Genomic DNA, 17,430 nt, shown 5'->3' with positions numbered 1-17,430 from the left:
TAGCAAACAACAATCATAATTTCTTCCTAAAGGATCGAAATAAAACCCCAAGAGGATAATCTATCAAGTGGTTAAGGAGTAGAAGCCTTTCAATTCTTGTCCAAATTTCTTTGATTTTTATAGAGCAAAAACTCTCTAAGCATTTGCCTTTGTTCATATACAATTTGCAAGATATCAGTAACAAGTAAATGATACGTCTAAATTCAGAATCAAATGCTCGAGGAAGATGTCACCGATAAACGTTAATCAATCAGAATCAGAATCAGAATCAGAATACCAAAATGCTATAAACTTGATCAACACAAAGTTCAAACCTCTGCACAAGAACTAGGTAAACTAACATCACTCACTTCATACCAATAATCACTTTTAAACAGAGATGTCTAAATCGTTCATCAACCTACACATTTAAAGTGAGAAAAACACAAAGGAATCATTTATCTGAACACTTACAAATGTGTGTTCGCATTCCTCAACTTTGTGAACCATCATCTCCGATGTCCGAATTTGCTCATTCTATGATCTCAGAGGAGTTATCGTCTACCAAAGACTTCTTTGAGCTTAAATTTATTGTTAGAAGACTGGGCATCCTTTGACTGATATTCCCGGTGCAGTCGGACATGTTGCCAGTGGGCAGTGATCAAGCTCTGTGCCCCACCAGTTCAGGTTGTGACCCTCATTCTGGAGGGCAAAGAACAATAGCACCCCCATGAATGCCGTGCCCGCATCCAGAGCTGCAGATAACACATAGTTGTACCTCTGCCACCAACCCTTTCGATATCGGAAAACAAAGTAGTTGAAGATGGTTCCGGTCACGAGCCAGCTAGCTATGTTGGTTGGCGTTGCAGGCGGCATACCGGCAAAACCATAAGATATGACAGGAATGTTGATGAGCGGGATCCACTTCTTCTCTGGGTACATTTTGCTCAATATCCATATTGGAACCGGCAAGAAAGCTCCGATAAGGAACAACCACACCAAATTCCGGTAAAGGCCTCCATGCCCAAAGAGGCGACCGGGGCCTATGAGACCCCATATGACGGAAGCGTCAAAGGTAACTCTATACTTGGGGCAAGTCCATGGGCTGTCAGGATGTAGAGATTCAACATCACAGATATTCGTAATTTTTTCGAGCATCCACCAAGCCACAGCAAGGTTCAAGACTCCAGAAACAAGAGTTCCGACAAGCTGAGAGGAAAAGATTGAGCCTCAGATGTAACAATCATAATCATTCAACCTTGTTCATTCAGTGAAAGCACCTACAATAAGAATGGAGAATTTAAGTCACCTGAGCAGTGTACATGCACCGAGGTGGAATCTTCATATAATGGCCAAGCTTCAGATCAGCAAGGAATGAAAGGGCATGGATAGTGCTGATTCTCCCATAGATCTTGAACAGAAGATTAGCAATCGGTTTTCCAGGAAGGACATACCCAATCATATACTGGGCTATGATATCATATCCAGGTTGCTGTAAGCAATTATGCGAACGGTGATTGTCAATGCCTTGATCAGTTATTTAAAGAAATGAACATCACACGATTCTTAATGTCATGCGAAGTTTTCTTTACCTGATTTGTGGTTGCTTGAATTACTCCAATGGGAAGTGTAACAAGCCAAGCCAAACCAAAAGCAAATATCATGCCCCACCATGGAAGCTGCACATCTCGTTTCCAAATGAAGGACATCATTAGTGATAATACAACGCTTCCTAGTAGTAGAATGAGGAACCACCACTGAGGTACTTGCTTGTATTTCCTCATCAGTTTAGCATGGATGTCCAAGTTTGCTGAGTTCATTGCTGACTTGCTTTGCCTCCAGATGTCACTGCACAGGGAGAAAGAGTTCATGCTTTAGAAGTGTTCCTATACATTAGGTTAATAATTCACTTTGGAGCCAATGAAAAATGTATTGATCATTAGCATTTATCACGAATAAAGTTTAGCTATTGAGCACCTTCCATGGAAGAGAATAACATGGGTAATGGTTGCTGTGAATCTTGCAAATCCTGATCCTATCGAGAGTGCAAAAAGAGGACTAAGATAGAGCTTTCCGTAACTCTCATATGCAGCGACATTCAGATCAAAATTCGGTGTCAATATCTTGGTAGTGTCATATTTCTGGCCTGTTGTAGTGAAGAGCTGATTGGAGAATATTGGAAACTTCTGCGCATTGAATGTGTTAAATTTCCAGTAGCATAAAGGGACTATTATGTAGATAAACATAATGAATCCAACAGCCACATTGAGGATGGAAAACCATGGAGTCACTAGAGGACTCCCATGGTATGCTGAGATTCCTGCCCAATCGAGTGTAAATGCACCAACCCCAAGTCCATGGTACGCCGATCCAATCTGCTGTGCAGTGATACTATGAGGCCATATCCAACACATCCATGAGAAGAAGGTCAATATTGGTAAGAGGTAGCCAGGAAAAATGTAGTAGCCAAAGCTGGCAATGAAGAATACGAGAAAGAAGTTCATCCGGCTTAGGCCTTTCGATTTCTCATCCTTCTCATGTAAAGCTCTGCAATGCCAGTCAAAGAATAAGTAAAGTTCATAGGCATCTAAAGGCTTGAAAGAACAAGAATCACATCTGTTCAAAAATTCAGAAGCATTTTGTAACTCTGAATTTTGCATGTTGAATGCCAACCATCCATGTAAATAGAAAAACATCTTAAGCATTCAATCCTGAGAAAGAAGATTGAACCTTCTAAAAAGGAACTATAGCCTTCTAAAATGGTCTTCTAAACACTTTTTCCCCTCTAATAAACAACTATAAATCTGACTTGGTTTTCACTCTAATAAACAACTATAGGTTTTCATAAAGTTAGTAGTTTTAGCGTAGAAAGTCTTCACTGTTCCTGCAAATGATTGAGATTGATGCAGATAGGTGCAACCATTCTATCCCACTTTTTGCACAGAACTCTCAAAACAGATAATCAGCTTGTTGTGGAAGATTGAAAGGAAGCATACCTGAAGAGGGAGACCTGAGCAAGGTTAGCAGGCCACCACATATCAGCTGGCTCCACCAGATACTTTCTCATCATTCCAGCCCAGCCATAACCCAATACCTAGACTCATGAACCATATACAAAAATCAGCTAACGTGATGTCATGCTCGACATGAAACGACGACAAAGTTTATTCACTTATTTTCTTGGAAAGTTAAACAAAGGAAATCGACAAGTCTTATTTAGTCAAATTCATCTAACATCAGATATTTTAGCTTGGGATGCGTGTGGAAAAATAAAACAAGATAATCAAAGAACCTAGTTTAGTTGCGAGCCTTGGATATTGTGTTTCTATATTTCTCCCTTGAGAAGAAAATTGAAAGATGCTTCAGTTTGTGAAAGTTGAAGACTCAAACAAATATAAAATACAAGAGGTAGCAATAGACTTAAACTATGTATGGCCCTAATGAGGCAGGCATCTCTTAGATGTTGAGTTTTCAATGAAACCAAGAAAAACAGACACACTGAGAGAGAAAAGTGAAGATTGGGCTGCAACATTTCGTTGTCCAGTAGGAAATTTAAGCTGAGTCTATATCAAATGGCAACGAATGGACAAAAAAACCAGAGAAGCATGCGACTTTTCTGCAAGAAACTACAAATTACATGCATAATGAGTTCAGATCTACATGAATTAGTTAGTGGATAATATGCCAATAGCTTGCTAATATGTCAAGATGCAATCTCCAGAAAAAAATGAACAAGGGAAAGGATTTCTTGTTGCTAAGCAAAAATTCGTTTGAGAAAAGGGCACGTATCCACAAAAAATGGAGAAGAGAAAGGTAGGAAATTTGTCCCAAAAGTGGCAGATTTTAAGCTAAAATCTAAGAAAAGGTGGTCAGATATAAAGGGGGAAGAATAAAGAATGAAATAAACGGAAAGGAGGCATTCATTTTATAGTAACCTGCGTCGTGAGCACGATAACGAGGGCGCAGAGAAAACTCAAGCTCTGCTTGTAGTAGGCTTTCATCACCGTAATGGCGCCTATGGAGTAGGCATCTCCTCCTCCGATGGACACGCCGCAGTTGGCGAAGACGGTGATGATGACGTGCTCCTTGATGTTGAAAGGGCCGGGGTTGAGGTTGAACCCCCAACCACCGGGGAAGAGCCTCACCTCTCGATTGGGCAGCACGGAGGCCATGAACTGGCCGATGGGCAGCACCGCGATCTGCACGAGGATTGCCGAGATGGTGAGCGGCTGCGTGCGGTAGGTGAAGAAGGTGTTGAGGAATATGAGGAGGGAGCAGGACGTCAGGCCGAGGAACCACGCGCGGAATGTCATCACTGGCATCGTCGGGTCGTCCGTCTCCGGCACCACCAGCGCTACCTCCTCCACCGGGCACCTCTCCGCCTCCTCATTCCCCTCCGGAGGGGACCCCTCTCCCTTCCCTGCCATCAAAGAGCACGAACCGAGCGAAAGAGAGAGAGAGAAGGGAGAAAAGTGAGACCTTGGAGTGAAGAAGGCTGAGAGAAAGGGAGATGGATATATAGAGTGGCGGAGGTTGGAGGTGTGGCAGCGGCATTGCGTGGAGGTCACGAGGAGCGCGACAAGCACGCGCGTTTGTCTTGGCTTGCGACGCCGGGGCGGCCAGGTAGCGCAAGTTCGGGCGCCATACGGGCCCTCGAACGACGACGTGGCACGGCCACGTCGTCGGACCACAATGCCTCCGCTGCGCCCGCGAGTGCAACGTAAAGACGAGCCCCGCCTTACATATCTCGACGGGACCCCTGAGGTTTGACTACCGTCACTGTGGTCCCCGCCTTGGGACTTCTCGTGGACGGGATGTTATATTCTGAGAAGTCGGGACCTCCAATTGAAACGCAAGCTCTTCAAAGCTTTCCAGCCGGACCGGGTGGGCACCTGCATTATGTACCGTATTATGGATGGTAATCTACATTATACTATTTCGATGGTACCATAAATGATAAAAATTTAATAGGACAATTTTGTTTAGAATCTTTAAAAGTACCTTATATCTGTTAGGAGACTGTTAAGGTAATGATTTATTTTTTTTAAAAGTATATTATATGTATTCAAAACGTAGCATAGATAGTGGGTGCATGATATCTCTGGTGTAATGATCAGAGATATCCATATGTACCTCTCTCCATATTCTCTATAATTTTTTTTTTTGAAAAAAATCATCTTAAAATTGCTAATTAAATTATCCTTTGTTTACTTGCAGAATTTATATATTTTTTTTTTGCTAAAATTAAATTGAGGACTAAATTATTATAAATAGTGTAAAATTAATTTTCTAGTGTAGCAAAGCACAAAATGCTTTGACCCTCTCCGTGAACATCGATAAATGAATCATCGGTAAATTGACTTCGTTACTAATTTAATTGTCAATTGCTAGATGACAACAAGGATGATGTGGTTCTGTGAATCTAGATGATAGCAAAATAGGAGGAAAATAAGTTAGAATGATGATCAAGAGTTTTCCAACGTAGACACTCCGACGTTTAAATTAGAGGATGGAGGAAAAGGATAAAGTAAGTATGCATATATACCTTGGATGCAAGATAAGATTATCTTTTATAGAGAGACAATAGACTTTTTTTTCTTCCATTCTGATCTTTATGTTATCATTATTTAATTTCTTATATAATATCTTTATCTTTTTCTTGAAATAATTCAATATTTGGATTATGATTTTCCCAAATAATATGAGATTTGTGTGTTGGTTATTTTTTTTTTCTGAAATGACTCTGCTGCACGTCGGCAGTATTGTTAAAATTGAGAGTTTAGGTAAAATCATTAAAGTAGTCATAAAATCGGATCGTAAAATTGAATCGTAAAATCATAAGATTTTACATCATACTTTAAATCAATTTTAAAAGAAACCTGATTTATTCTTTGTAATTGATCATTAAATATTTTAATCTAAATTATAACATAAATCTATATATAGAACATTTTATTTCATATAATCATAAACTATTCATAATTTAAAACTTTTAAACAACTAAATACTTGCCATGAAAACAAAATATAAACATAAATTCAAGTCAAAAGTTTAAGTCCAAAAATAAATAAAATATAAGATAAAAAATTAATATAAATCATTCATAGACAAGTGCAAATTTAAAATCATCCTAAAACATATCGTTTGTCCAAAATGGTTCCCTTTTATTAACGACACAAAATCAATAAAATTATCTCAAAAATCATGTTTTTACAAGTTTAAATGTGATTTTACGATTTTGATTCGATTTTATGATTTTCATCCGATTTTACTTTAATACACGATTTTATCACTATTTCACTCGATTTTTTTAAGTAAACTCGCGATTTTATACGATTTTACGAGTCAACTCGTGATTTTGATAACATTAGTTGGGAGGCCCGGGAGCTAGGGGGTCAAGTTGGGAGGCCTAAGAGCCAGGAGGCAAGGAGCTAGCAGGCCTAGGAGCCAGGAGCCAAGAAGTCGGGATGTTGGCAGCTATTCGGGTGATCCTATTTGAATGGTTGGGATGAACCCGTACATTTTCATGATTCTCCTTTGGTTGAGATATTAGTGCCTCTTGGATAGCTTGGAGAACATTGTCTTGAGTTCGATGGGTCTTGTGTAAGTTGGTTTGGATTATATCACGTAGCATTTTCGCGCCATCAATTGGTAACATTTTACCTCCTTGATTTGGCTCCTAGCGAAAATTTAATTTTCTGATGAAAAATGGAAATTATTGCTTGGAAGGTACTCAGTGTCAGCCTCCCTAGTAAGACATTGTAGGCCGAGACAGTGTTTATGATAATAAAGGATATTTGTCAAGTTCGTATTAGTGGCTCCTCCAACAAGGAGAGGGAAAGGTTAATATGGCCAATGAGTTGTACTTTGTGCCTAGTGAAACTATACAGGAGAGTATGTATAGGATGAAACTCCTCTCGGTCCAGCAACATATGGTCGAAAACTATTTTAAAGATGATGTTGACAAAACAGTCGGTATCTGTTGGTAGTTTTGATAGCATGAAAACTTAAACGAAGTAATTAAAATAATAATGCGGAAACCATAAACACTCACATTGATCTCTCGAAGAACCGCAACCGAAGACGCCGGTCGATGAAGTCGCCGATGAACCGCCGAAGACGTCGCTGCTGCTGTCGCCGAGAAGATCACCACACGGAACCTTCTCGAACTCTTCCACAAACCAAATTCCGTCCCTACGGATGTTCTCCCTTTGCTCACACGATCACCTCCACTGCTCTTCTGCGCACCTCCGATCGCCAGAAGCTCTCTTTTCCCCTCTGATTGCCTTGGACGCCTCTTATAAGAAGGCTGAGGAAGACGAAGGGGAAAGGACGCCCCTTGGTCTCCCTGCCGTTTGCAGCAGCGAAAGGGACGAACCCTTTCGTCTGCCAAGTGTAACGCCCAACATCTCCCACTCGTCCAAGTCAATCCATATGGTCACATAGACCAAGTTAGTCACATAGACTACAAGGTGATCAAGTCACGAAGACCGGAGCGAAATTAGTCACAAAGACCAAATAAGTCACGAAGACTTTATGAGGATTAAGTCACGAGGACCAGAGCAAAATTTAGTCACAAAGACCAAATAAGTCACGAAAACTTTATGAGGATCAAGTCACGAAGACTAGAGCAAAATTTAGTCACAAAGACCAAATAAGTCACACAGACTTTATGAGAATCAAGTCACAAAGACCAGATCAGAACATCCATTCCATACATTAGGGAAAATGGTTCGTGCGACAGCAAGCACAGTGAGCATTCAATTGCTAAGAAGATTGTCACACCTTACTTAGCTGCTCCATAGAACAAATCAGAGACATAAATGTCCATAGAACAAATCATAGACATAAATGGTTTGCCTTTACCCCAGATTAAATTATTTACATCATCATGAACATCTCTAATCCCTCATATTGACCATATGTCAAGAGCATGTTCAACACCTCCAATCAAACAAATTATTCACAATTACATTTTATGTACTGAACTAAAAATGTAACCGGTACCAGTGAATAAATGTCGCAGATGTAAATCAATCTTAATCTTCCTTTTTAGCTAGAATCCATTCACTCTAATCAATTGCTTTCCTAGTTATGCTCCATAGACCGAATCATCCATAGCCAATAGGAAACATGCTAAAGTAGCAGACACTGATCAGAACTTCAAGTAGACAGCTAAATAGTCACTTAGGGTAAAATCGAGATTAACTTATAATCTCAAGGGTCTCACATAGTAGAGAAGCAGGGATCCATTCTCCTACAACCCTTCTTGTCGCCATAGCACATGTGGTATGAATCACATGTTACGATGTTATTCTCTTTACCAAAAAGAGCGCATGTTTTTCCCAATTTTAACATCGTACAGATTTCGATCTAGACATTCCCAATGTCTAATCCTGAATTCAACATATGAATTCTAATCTGGCTTCAAGCAGATTCAGTAAATGGTGGGTGCATTTACTCCAATCATTACACAAATGATCTCATCTTGACACAAATATCAAGGCAACCTTAACTTATGGGTATGTCTCTATTCACAACTACAAAAGTTGTCCCATAAGCAACGGTCTTACCTCTTTTCGTACTTAACAAATAGAGATGATTGTCCATGTGAGTGGACCAATCCCAATCTGTCAACATGCTTATCGAGACTTTTATTCGAATGTAACCAAGACATATACACTGAATAGATCATGGAATTTTTCATTTATCAAAATGTCTTTACAATTGTTACATTCTCCGAAGTCCCAAAGACTTCATATGCCCATGAAATGACTCTTTAGTCAATGGCTTAGTAAAAGGATCAGCAAGCATATTTCGTGTAGGGATGTACTCAAGAATAATCTTTTTCTCGTCAACGATATCTCTTACAAAATTATACTTAATTTCTATATGCTTACCTTTGCTGTGATATTTGGGATCCTTGGAAAAAGCTATCGCAGCTTGACTGTCACAGTACACAGTAACAGGACTCCCACTATCCTCAGATGCTTCAGGAACCTTCTTAGCCAGACAGCCTCTTGCACAGCCGCTGCACAAGCCACATATTCAGCTTCCATTGTCGACAAGGCTACACAAGCCTGCTTCTTGCTGTTCCATGAGATGGCGCCATCATTCAGCAAGAAGACATAGCCCGATGTGAATTTTCTGTCATCAAGATCCCCTGCCCAATCTGCATCTGAGTAGCCACTTAGGCTCATATCTGATCCTTGGAAACAGAGGCAATAATCAGCTGTTCCTTTAAGATATCTGAATATCCTCTTCACCGCTTTCCAGTGTCTCGATCCTGGGTTTGACTGAAAACGACTAACTAAGCCAACAACATAGCTTATATCGGGACGAGTACACAACATAGTGTACATCAAACTACCAATAGCACTGGCATATGGTTCCTTCTTCATTTCGGCTATTTCCTCAGGAGTCTTTGGATACATACTTTTGCTCAAGACAGTACCTTTCGCAATAGGCGTCTGTTCAATGTTGCAATCTGACATATTGAAGTGTTGTAGCATCTTAGTGATATAAGCTTCTTGAGACAAACCCAAAAGCCTCTTTGATCGGTCTCTAACGATCTTCACTCCTAAGATGTACTCTGCTTCTCCCATATCTATTATGTTAAATTGTGATGAAAGCCAACTTTTGACTTCTATCACACACTTTATGTCACTTCCAGCTATTAGCATATCATCAACATATAATGATAAAATGACAAGCTTTCCTTTTTCCTTTCTTAGGTAAACACGATGATCCTCATTGATCATTTCGAAACCATAAGATAATATTACTTCATTAAATCTTATGTTCCATTGTCTTAACACTTGCTTTAGCCCATATATAGACTTCCAAAGTCTACATACTCTTTTCTCTTGGCCTTCAGCAACATAACCTTCTGGTTGTACCATATAGATTTCTTCGTCAAGATTACCATTAAGGAAAGCCGTTTTTACATCCATCTGATGTAATTCCATGTCATAGTGTGCTACTATAGCTAGGATGACACGTATTGACACAAACTTTACAATTGGGGAGAATGTCTCTTCAAAATCAATACCCTCCATTTGGGTATATCCTTTTGCAACTAATCGAGCTTTGTATCGATTAATCGATCCATCTGCTTTCCTCTTTACTTTGAGAATCCACTTATTCCCAATAGCCCTTCGGCCCGGAGGAAGATCGACTAAATCCCAAACTTGATTCTTTCTCATTGACTCCATTTCTTCATCCATTGCAACTTTCCATTCTTTTCTAACTGAGCTGCTCAAAGCTTCCTCAACTGTTCGAGGTTCCTCATCGTCAACTGGGAGAACCATTAATGCCTCATTCTCAATATCAAACCTTCTCCGAGGAATAATCTGACGACTACTTCTTCGAAGGTTAGACTGTTGAGAAACTGACTCATTCAGTGACAAATTACTCCCACTCGGTTGACTAGATTCAGGCATCTCCTGATTTGTTGATAAAGGAACATTATCCTCCTCCTCTATCTCATATAGAGGAATTGTCTTATCAACTTCACCTCGTGTTGGGAACTCAGTTTCTAGAAAAGTAGCATCTCTTGACTCTATCTCAGAGATGGTTCCATCTTGTCGCTCACCAATAAAAACATAACCCTTAGAGGTCTCAGAGTACCTTATAAAGATACACTTCTTACCTCTGGGTCATAGTTTTCCATATTCGTGAGTCTTATCATGAATGTAGGCAGCTGACCCCCAAGGTCTCAGATTACTCAAATCCGGTTTTCTGCCTGTCCAACGTTCATGTGGGGTAGATGGAACTGACTTTGAAGGCACTTTGTCAAGTATATAGGTCGCAACTAATAATGCATCTCCCCAATAGGAGATTGACAAATTAGCCTGCGCCATCATAGACCTAACCATTTCAAGAAGAGTCCTATTTCTTCTTTCAGCAACCCCATTTTGCTGTGGAGTTCCAGGGATAGTTAGCTGTCTAATAATCCCTTTCTCATTACACATTGTCTTGAACTGATCAGACAAATATTCTCCTCCACGGTCAGTGCGCAAGGTTTTAACCTTACGTTCCAATTGATTCTCAACTTCGTTCAAGTAACGAATAAAGCAATCCAATGCTTCAGATTTGTGAGAAATCAAATACACATGACCAAAACGTGTAAAGTCATCGATAAATGTAATGAAATAAGAACTCCCATTTCTAGCCTTCACATTCATTGGACCACAAATATCCGAATGAATTAATTGCAATGGTGAATCAGCCCTAATAGCCTTACCAAATGGTTTCCTAGTCTCCTTTCCAGCAAGACAATGCTCACATATAGACAAGTTAATCTTAGCATGAGTGCCTAATAGGTCCTCCTTAGCTAATCTATTCATTCGTTCTTGTCCTATATGTCTCAATCTAGCATGCCAAATTACATCATTAACATCAGCATTACTAGTAAGAGCAATGTTTGAAAAACAACTATTATTATTTGGTTCTACATCAAGAACCATAAAACCATTTGTTACATAACCATATCCAATTAACACAGAGTTAATTCGAAGTTCCACACAACGGCTATAAAAATTTACATTGTAACCTAAATCAAGAAGACAAATAACGGAAACCAGATTCCGTCGAATCTCAGGAGCGTACAGGACATCATGTAGAAACAAGGTGCCTCCACCACGTAGGTTGAGCTTGCAAGTACCAATTCCTTTGACTTATATTCTTGCATTGTTTCCTACATATATCCATTTGTTGACAGCTGGTACCCGACGGTACTCCACATATGTAGCTCGATCACGAGCTACGTGGTTCGTTGCTCCTAAATCTACAATCCACAAAGGATACGAATCAGCTAACAACACTGTACTTGCAACATATTGCTCGTGGAAAGAAGACAAAAATGGATTTACCTTTTTAGGCTCAGTACAATCCCGAGCAAAATGGCCCTTCTTACCATAGTTGAAGCAGGTCAACTTGCTCCTAGGTTTTTGTCCATTTTTCTTTCCTTTCTTCTTGATTTGGTTTTTCGCAGCAACAGCATTAACCTCCTTTCCTTTCCCCTTTCCTTTCTTGAACCACTTGTTCTTATTCTTGGAACCAGAACCTTCAGCTACAAAAGCTTGACCCGAAATCCTTGTGGATTCAATCCTCTCCGCCTCAAGTTCCACATGGCGTGAGACATCAGTGAAAGTCTTGATACTCTCACTATGGGTCAGGTTCTGTTTCATCGTTTACCAAGAATCAGGAAGGGAACGGATAACTGCCTGAACCTGTTGTTCATCGGTCAATGTATAACCTGCAGTCTTCAGCTCTCGAATCATGTTACCCATCTCCCTGAGATGTTGGGCCATGGTAACATTCGAGCGCTTCTTACAACTATCAAACTTGATAGTTAGCTGACGGAGCTTACTCAGACTAACTCCACTGTACTTCTCTCTAAGGGCTACCTAGACAGCATGAGCCGATGGTAATGGCTCATACTCAAATATCAGGTCATCCACCATTGAACTAATCAATATACCCTTAGCAATGGAGTCCTTCCTTTTCCATGCCTTATAGGCATCAAGGTCACGTCTGTGCTGTGCTGTGGAACCCTCAACCGGTTCCTCCATGATTTGGTTTACAGCCTTCAGAACTTCTTGTTCCTCAAGAACATATTGTATCTTGAGGTGCCAGATTTTGTAGTTATCCCCATATAATTTCTCACCCTTATTGAGTTCAGCTATGATGGTTTTAGTTGTCATGATCTACATAAATAAACAAATTATTTATTATTTCAGTGTAATTCATATATGTGCAACTATTTATTGACTCAGTGTAAATTAGAATTAGTTTACAAAATCAAGTGATAACATTGTTTCCACTCATCATTTGTATGTTCTAATCTAATCAACACTGATCAATTATATTACACATATCCCAACTAATGAACAAATCATTTTATATGAACGAATCATATTTATATGAACTAATCATATCATGAAATGAACTAATCATTTCCAAGTTAGTTAACATATAACATAACTTTTATTATATAATTCTGTTTGTACAAAACAACAGAAATTATTACATGACTCAAAAACTAGATGAGCTAACACTGCTCGTACATAACGACAGCAAACAGAACACTAATAAACTAGATAGGACAGCACTGCTCCCACTAGGACAAACACTAGTATAGCAGCCAACACTATCCCTATTAACCTGGACTCATTTGGGATAATCTCAGATGGGGTAGCTTCAGGATTCTCCATTAGATCCATTTCTGGATCTTCCTCGAGCATCTCCTGGTCCTCTTCAGACTCTTCAGGCTCTTCTTCACCCATATGGTGAAGTAGTTCCTCACACAGTACTGAATATGTGACACGCCCTTGATGACGCCCCCATACATAGTCTGCTATTATCCTGGGATACTCTGGCAATGAATGCATCAATGCCCAGATCCTATAACTGTCCAGGACTGGAAACTCTTCTTGCTCAAGTTTCCAAAATAGTCTATCCAGCCGTCTAACATGTCCGTCAACTCCATAAGCAGACTTATACTCTATCTCCTGAATCTCCTCTCGGAGCTGGTTTCGCCGCACTTCGCGACGAGTCAATGTGGTAATCGTCCGTGCCATCTGAAAAATTGAATTTAAATAAGTCAGTACAAAACCGACTAACCAGTACAAAACCAGTTTAATTCAATTTATACAGGCATACCATCATTATAAATCAAGAAAAACAAATCTTCTCAATTTTCAGGAGTTTAAGTCGACTGACCCATTAGACCGGTCAATCAGGAGTCTGGATGTTAAACTTAGTCTATTGTCCTCATTAGAACTAATCTAATTGGACCTATGTTCTGTTCTTATTTAAGCCCATTTGAGTCAATCACAGACTTATTAATCAACTCAGGTTCGTTTGACTCGTCCAATTACCCATTGGATTAAGTCTGACTCATTAGAACAAATCCAATGTTTCTGATCAAATTTTGACACAACGGAACTAATCCGGTCATATTCGATCAACCCAACTTATGGAATCAAGAATACCCAACTTCTTTAGTTAAGATCACCCTTATTAATTCAATAATAAACTGAGCTGGTTAAACCAACAAATAATTTGAACCAGCTTTAGATATTATTGAATCAAATTGGTCTGCTTAAATTAACTAATAATTTAAACCAAACCGGGGTTTGATCGATCAGTTGGTAGGGTTCTATTTTCGGTAAATTGAACCATAATTTAATTAAATATTTATTTATTAATTAATAATACATTCACTATATGTATTTAATTAATTAATAAAAATATTTAATCAAATATACCTACTGTTCGGAAAAAAAGTGTGCATGCCCTTTTTCTTTCTTACCCGTTTTTTTTTATTTTATATAGTTAATCGATTCAAATTCCTAATTGAATCGATTCAAAAATAAAAAAAAATTGCATGTCGCACTGTGCTTCGTCAAATACAAGCACTGTTCATTCCTTTTTCATTCGATCTTTAATCGATTCAGATTTTAAAATGAATCAATTCAAATATCGAAAATATTACTGTGCATGATTTTTAATCGATTGACGAATCGATTCAACAAAGCACTGTGCCGTTAATTGAATTGATTCAATTCTTTATTCAATCGATTCAAATATTTGAATCGATTGAACAATCGATTCAAACAAAAAATATACGTTGTTCGCGATTTTTGAATCGATTGAAACGAAATTTCAATCGATTCAATTCACTGTTCATCTTCTTCTTCGCAACAGAAGAAGAAAAAACACGAGCTTTTCGGCGTCGTTTTTCATGCTGTCAAAACTATACATGCTCTGATACCATTGTTGGTAGTTTTGATAGCATGAAAACTTAAACGAAGTAATTAAAATAATAATGCGGAAACCATAAACACTCACATTGATCTCCCGAAGAACCGCAACCGAAGACGCCGGTCGATGAACTCGCCGATGAACCGCCGGAGACGTCGCTGCTGTTGTCGCCGAGAAGATCACCACACGGAACCTTCTCGAACTCTTCCACAAACCAAATTCCGTCCCTGCGGATGTTCTCCCTTTGCTCACACGATCACCTCCACTGCTCTTCTGCGCACCTCCGATCGCCAGAAGCTCTCTTTTCCCCTCTGATTGCCTTGGACGCCTCTTATAAGAAGGCTGAGGAAGACGAAGGGGAAAGGACGCCCCTTGGTCTCCCTGCCGTTTGCAGCAGCGAAAGGGACGAACCCTTTCGTCTGCCAAGTGTAACGCCCAACAGTATCAATAAATACTCTCTTCACCCTATAATTGGCGATGAAAGCCTCAATTACTAAAGCATCATCATGGGAGCCTCAACTCCTGCCAAATCTTCAAGTCCGAAATTTATGGAAGGATCTTGTCCTCTTCCCTGACTAGTGCTAATGGCATAACTTTCTATCCTTCTACCATAAGCCCTTCGAGCTTGAGTGAAGTCCCCATCTGTGGGTCTATCAGAGTTTATGTTTACAATCTTTCGAGCATTAATCTTGTTCTTTTTTGTATCTTTTTTTTTTTACCTTCTGACGAGACCAATAAGAACCTCAGGGTTCCTTTAAGAGAGAACGAGCTAGATGACTTGTGGGTTGGTCGATATCAACATCATGATGATGTCAACGTTTGTAGGAGTTGAGGAGATTTTCTTTTGCTATTTGTTTCAATTCTCTCACATACCGCTGATAATCTCCAATGGAATAAGTATTTGATTGATGGTAGATACAATATTGAGTCACCTCAAGGGACCTTCTATCGGATTCAGGAGTAGAAGTTGGGACTACTTCCACTATTTGTACCACAATTTTCCCTCTTTAATTCATGAACTCCTGATTCACAAGGGCAGAGGAGGGGCTCTACGATCTGGATGAGTGGGGATGGGAGCAGGAATCAAAACTACAAGTACCCCAGGTAAGTTTTAATGTGATCAACCGAGTTAAGTTAGGTCTTATGTATTTGATCCTTGTGTCTAGGTGTGCAGGGAGTTAGGAACACAAGAAGTCGAGCGAAAGACGCAGCTAGCAAGAAGGATGACACGGGAATTAAGTCAACGGGCTCGGTGCATCCGAGGAATGAGGTTCTACGGAAGAGTACACAGGCAGATGAGAAAGGCGTGCACGATGTTTCCGAGGGAAGAGAAGCTGGAGTGGAAGACTGCTCGAGAAGAAGGCCGGAGTTATATTCGGGTGAGCTCAACTCTGGATGGTCCGAGAATCACCTAAGCGACTGGAGTAGAAGCCGGATAAGTCGACACGATGTTGATTTGTCCAAGCGCCTAGACCGCCTTGGCACCAGACATGTGCCCTCTCAAGCCATTGCAGCATGGATCGAATTTAGGTCCACGTCAACAATGGTCCTGGCGCCCGGACCAATCCAAGTGCCCGAGAGGGGATAAAATTTTATCTTGGCACCATTGCATAGTCATTGCGAATATATGAAATTACCGCGCTGGAGGTGCCCGAATCCCCATCCAAGTGCCCAGAGTCTACCACATCAGCAACGGATAAAATCAACCAGTGAATTATAAATAGAGCTCTAGTTCACCTAGTTATGGATAACACTTTAATTGTACTCAAATTCTTTCCAATTCTTTCTAGTTCTTTATTATTTGTGAGCTGTTAGTGTCTTGTATGAGTTTGACTTGTGTCAAAGGAGTCGACTTAAAGAGCTTTATCTGCCTTGACTTAGCAACCTCTCCGGTTGCAAACCAAGTAAATTATGTTTGTCTCGTACCTTCTTTTATGCAGTTTAATTTTGTTTCTTAAAGTGTTTTTATAACCTAACGTTGAAAGAAAGAGAATGGTACTTTGATTTAAATTGCAAGGTTATTCACCCCCTTCTAGCTAGCTGACAAGGGACCAACAAGAGCTTCCTTTCTCTTTGTGTAATGGGATTCCTCGTCTTGGATATACTTAAGCGTTCAGATTTATAATTCTTCGAAATTTGTTGGGGGTTTTTCACTAAAGACTTGAAAAAATCTTGACCGATCAAGCCTTGAGAGAAAGCACTAACTTGCACTTTTCGGATAATCAAAGGAACATCCATGATCACCTAATTAAATTGTGTCAAATATTCTTTCAAGAGTCCTTTGAATTTCTACTAGAGAGCAAACAAATTATGCGATGTTTTTTTTGGTATCTTTGACTGGTTACAAAGTGTTGCATGAAGACAACTTTAAACTTCTCAAAAGTTTGGATAGAAGAAGCAAGGAGTTAGCTAAACCATCTCTGCACTGAGCCTGAGAATGTGGTTAAGAAAATTCAACACTTGATGTTATCAGAATATTGATGTAATAAAGAAGCGTTCTTGAATTTATAGATGCGATCTTCGAAATATATAATACCATTATATTCTTCGATCTGCAACACTTGAAAGTGTCTCGACAATTCATCCTGAAGGATTCCCTTGAAAATGGAGGGTCTCGAAGAGCTTTCGTTCCACTAGATTCGGGGCTCCTTTTCCTTGGAAAATCTTGATGAGGGATTTCAC

The 17,430-nt window shown here is 39.7% G+C and overlaps 1 protein-coding gene across 1 annotated transcript; it reads right to left on the bottom strand.

The window, feature by feature from the left end:
- Positions 1–265: 265 nt before the first annotated feature.
- LOC122019921 (oligopeptide transporter 3-like) lies at positions 266–4,460 on the bottom strand. The gene is made up of 6 exons (XM_042577552.1): positions 3,915–4,460; positions 2,976–3,073; positions 1,957–2,526; positions 1,572–1,827; positions 1,289–1,471; positions 266–1,188 (listed from the first exon to the last, which is right to left on the bottom strand). The coding sequence occupies exons 1-6, from the start codon at positions 4,404–4,406 to the stop codon at positions 574–576; spliced, it is 2,214 nt and encodes a 737-aa protein (XP_042433486.1). The 5' UTR covers positions 4,407–4,460; the 3' UTR covers positions 266–573.
- Positions 4,461–17,430: the final 12,970 nt, after the last annotated feature.

Source organism: Zingiber officinale, chromosome 9A (assembly GCF_018446385.1).
Source record: "Zingiber officinale cultivar Zhangliang chromosome 9A, Zo_v1.1, whole genome shotgun sequence".
NCBI lineage: Eukaryota > Viridiplantae > Streptophyta > Magnoliopsida > Zingiberales > Zingiberaceae > Zingiber > Zingiber officinale.
Note: the sequence above shows the minus strand (reverse complement) of the source record. Positions and strands in the feature narration are given on the sequence as shown.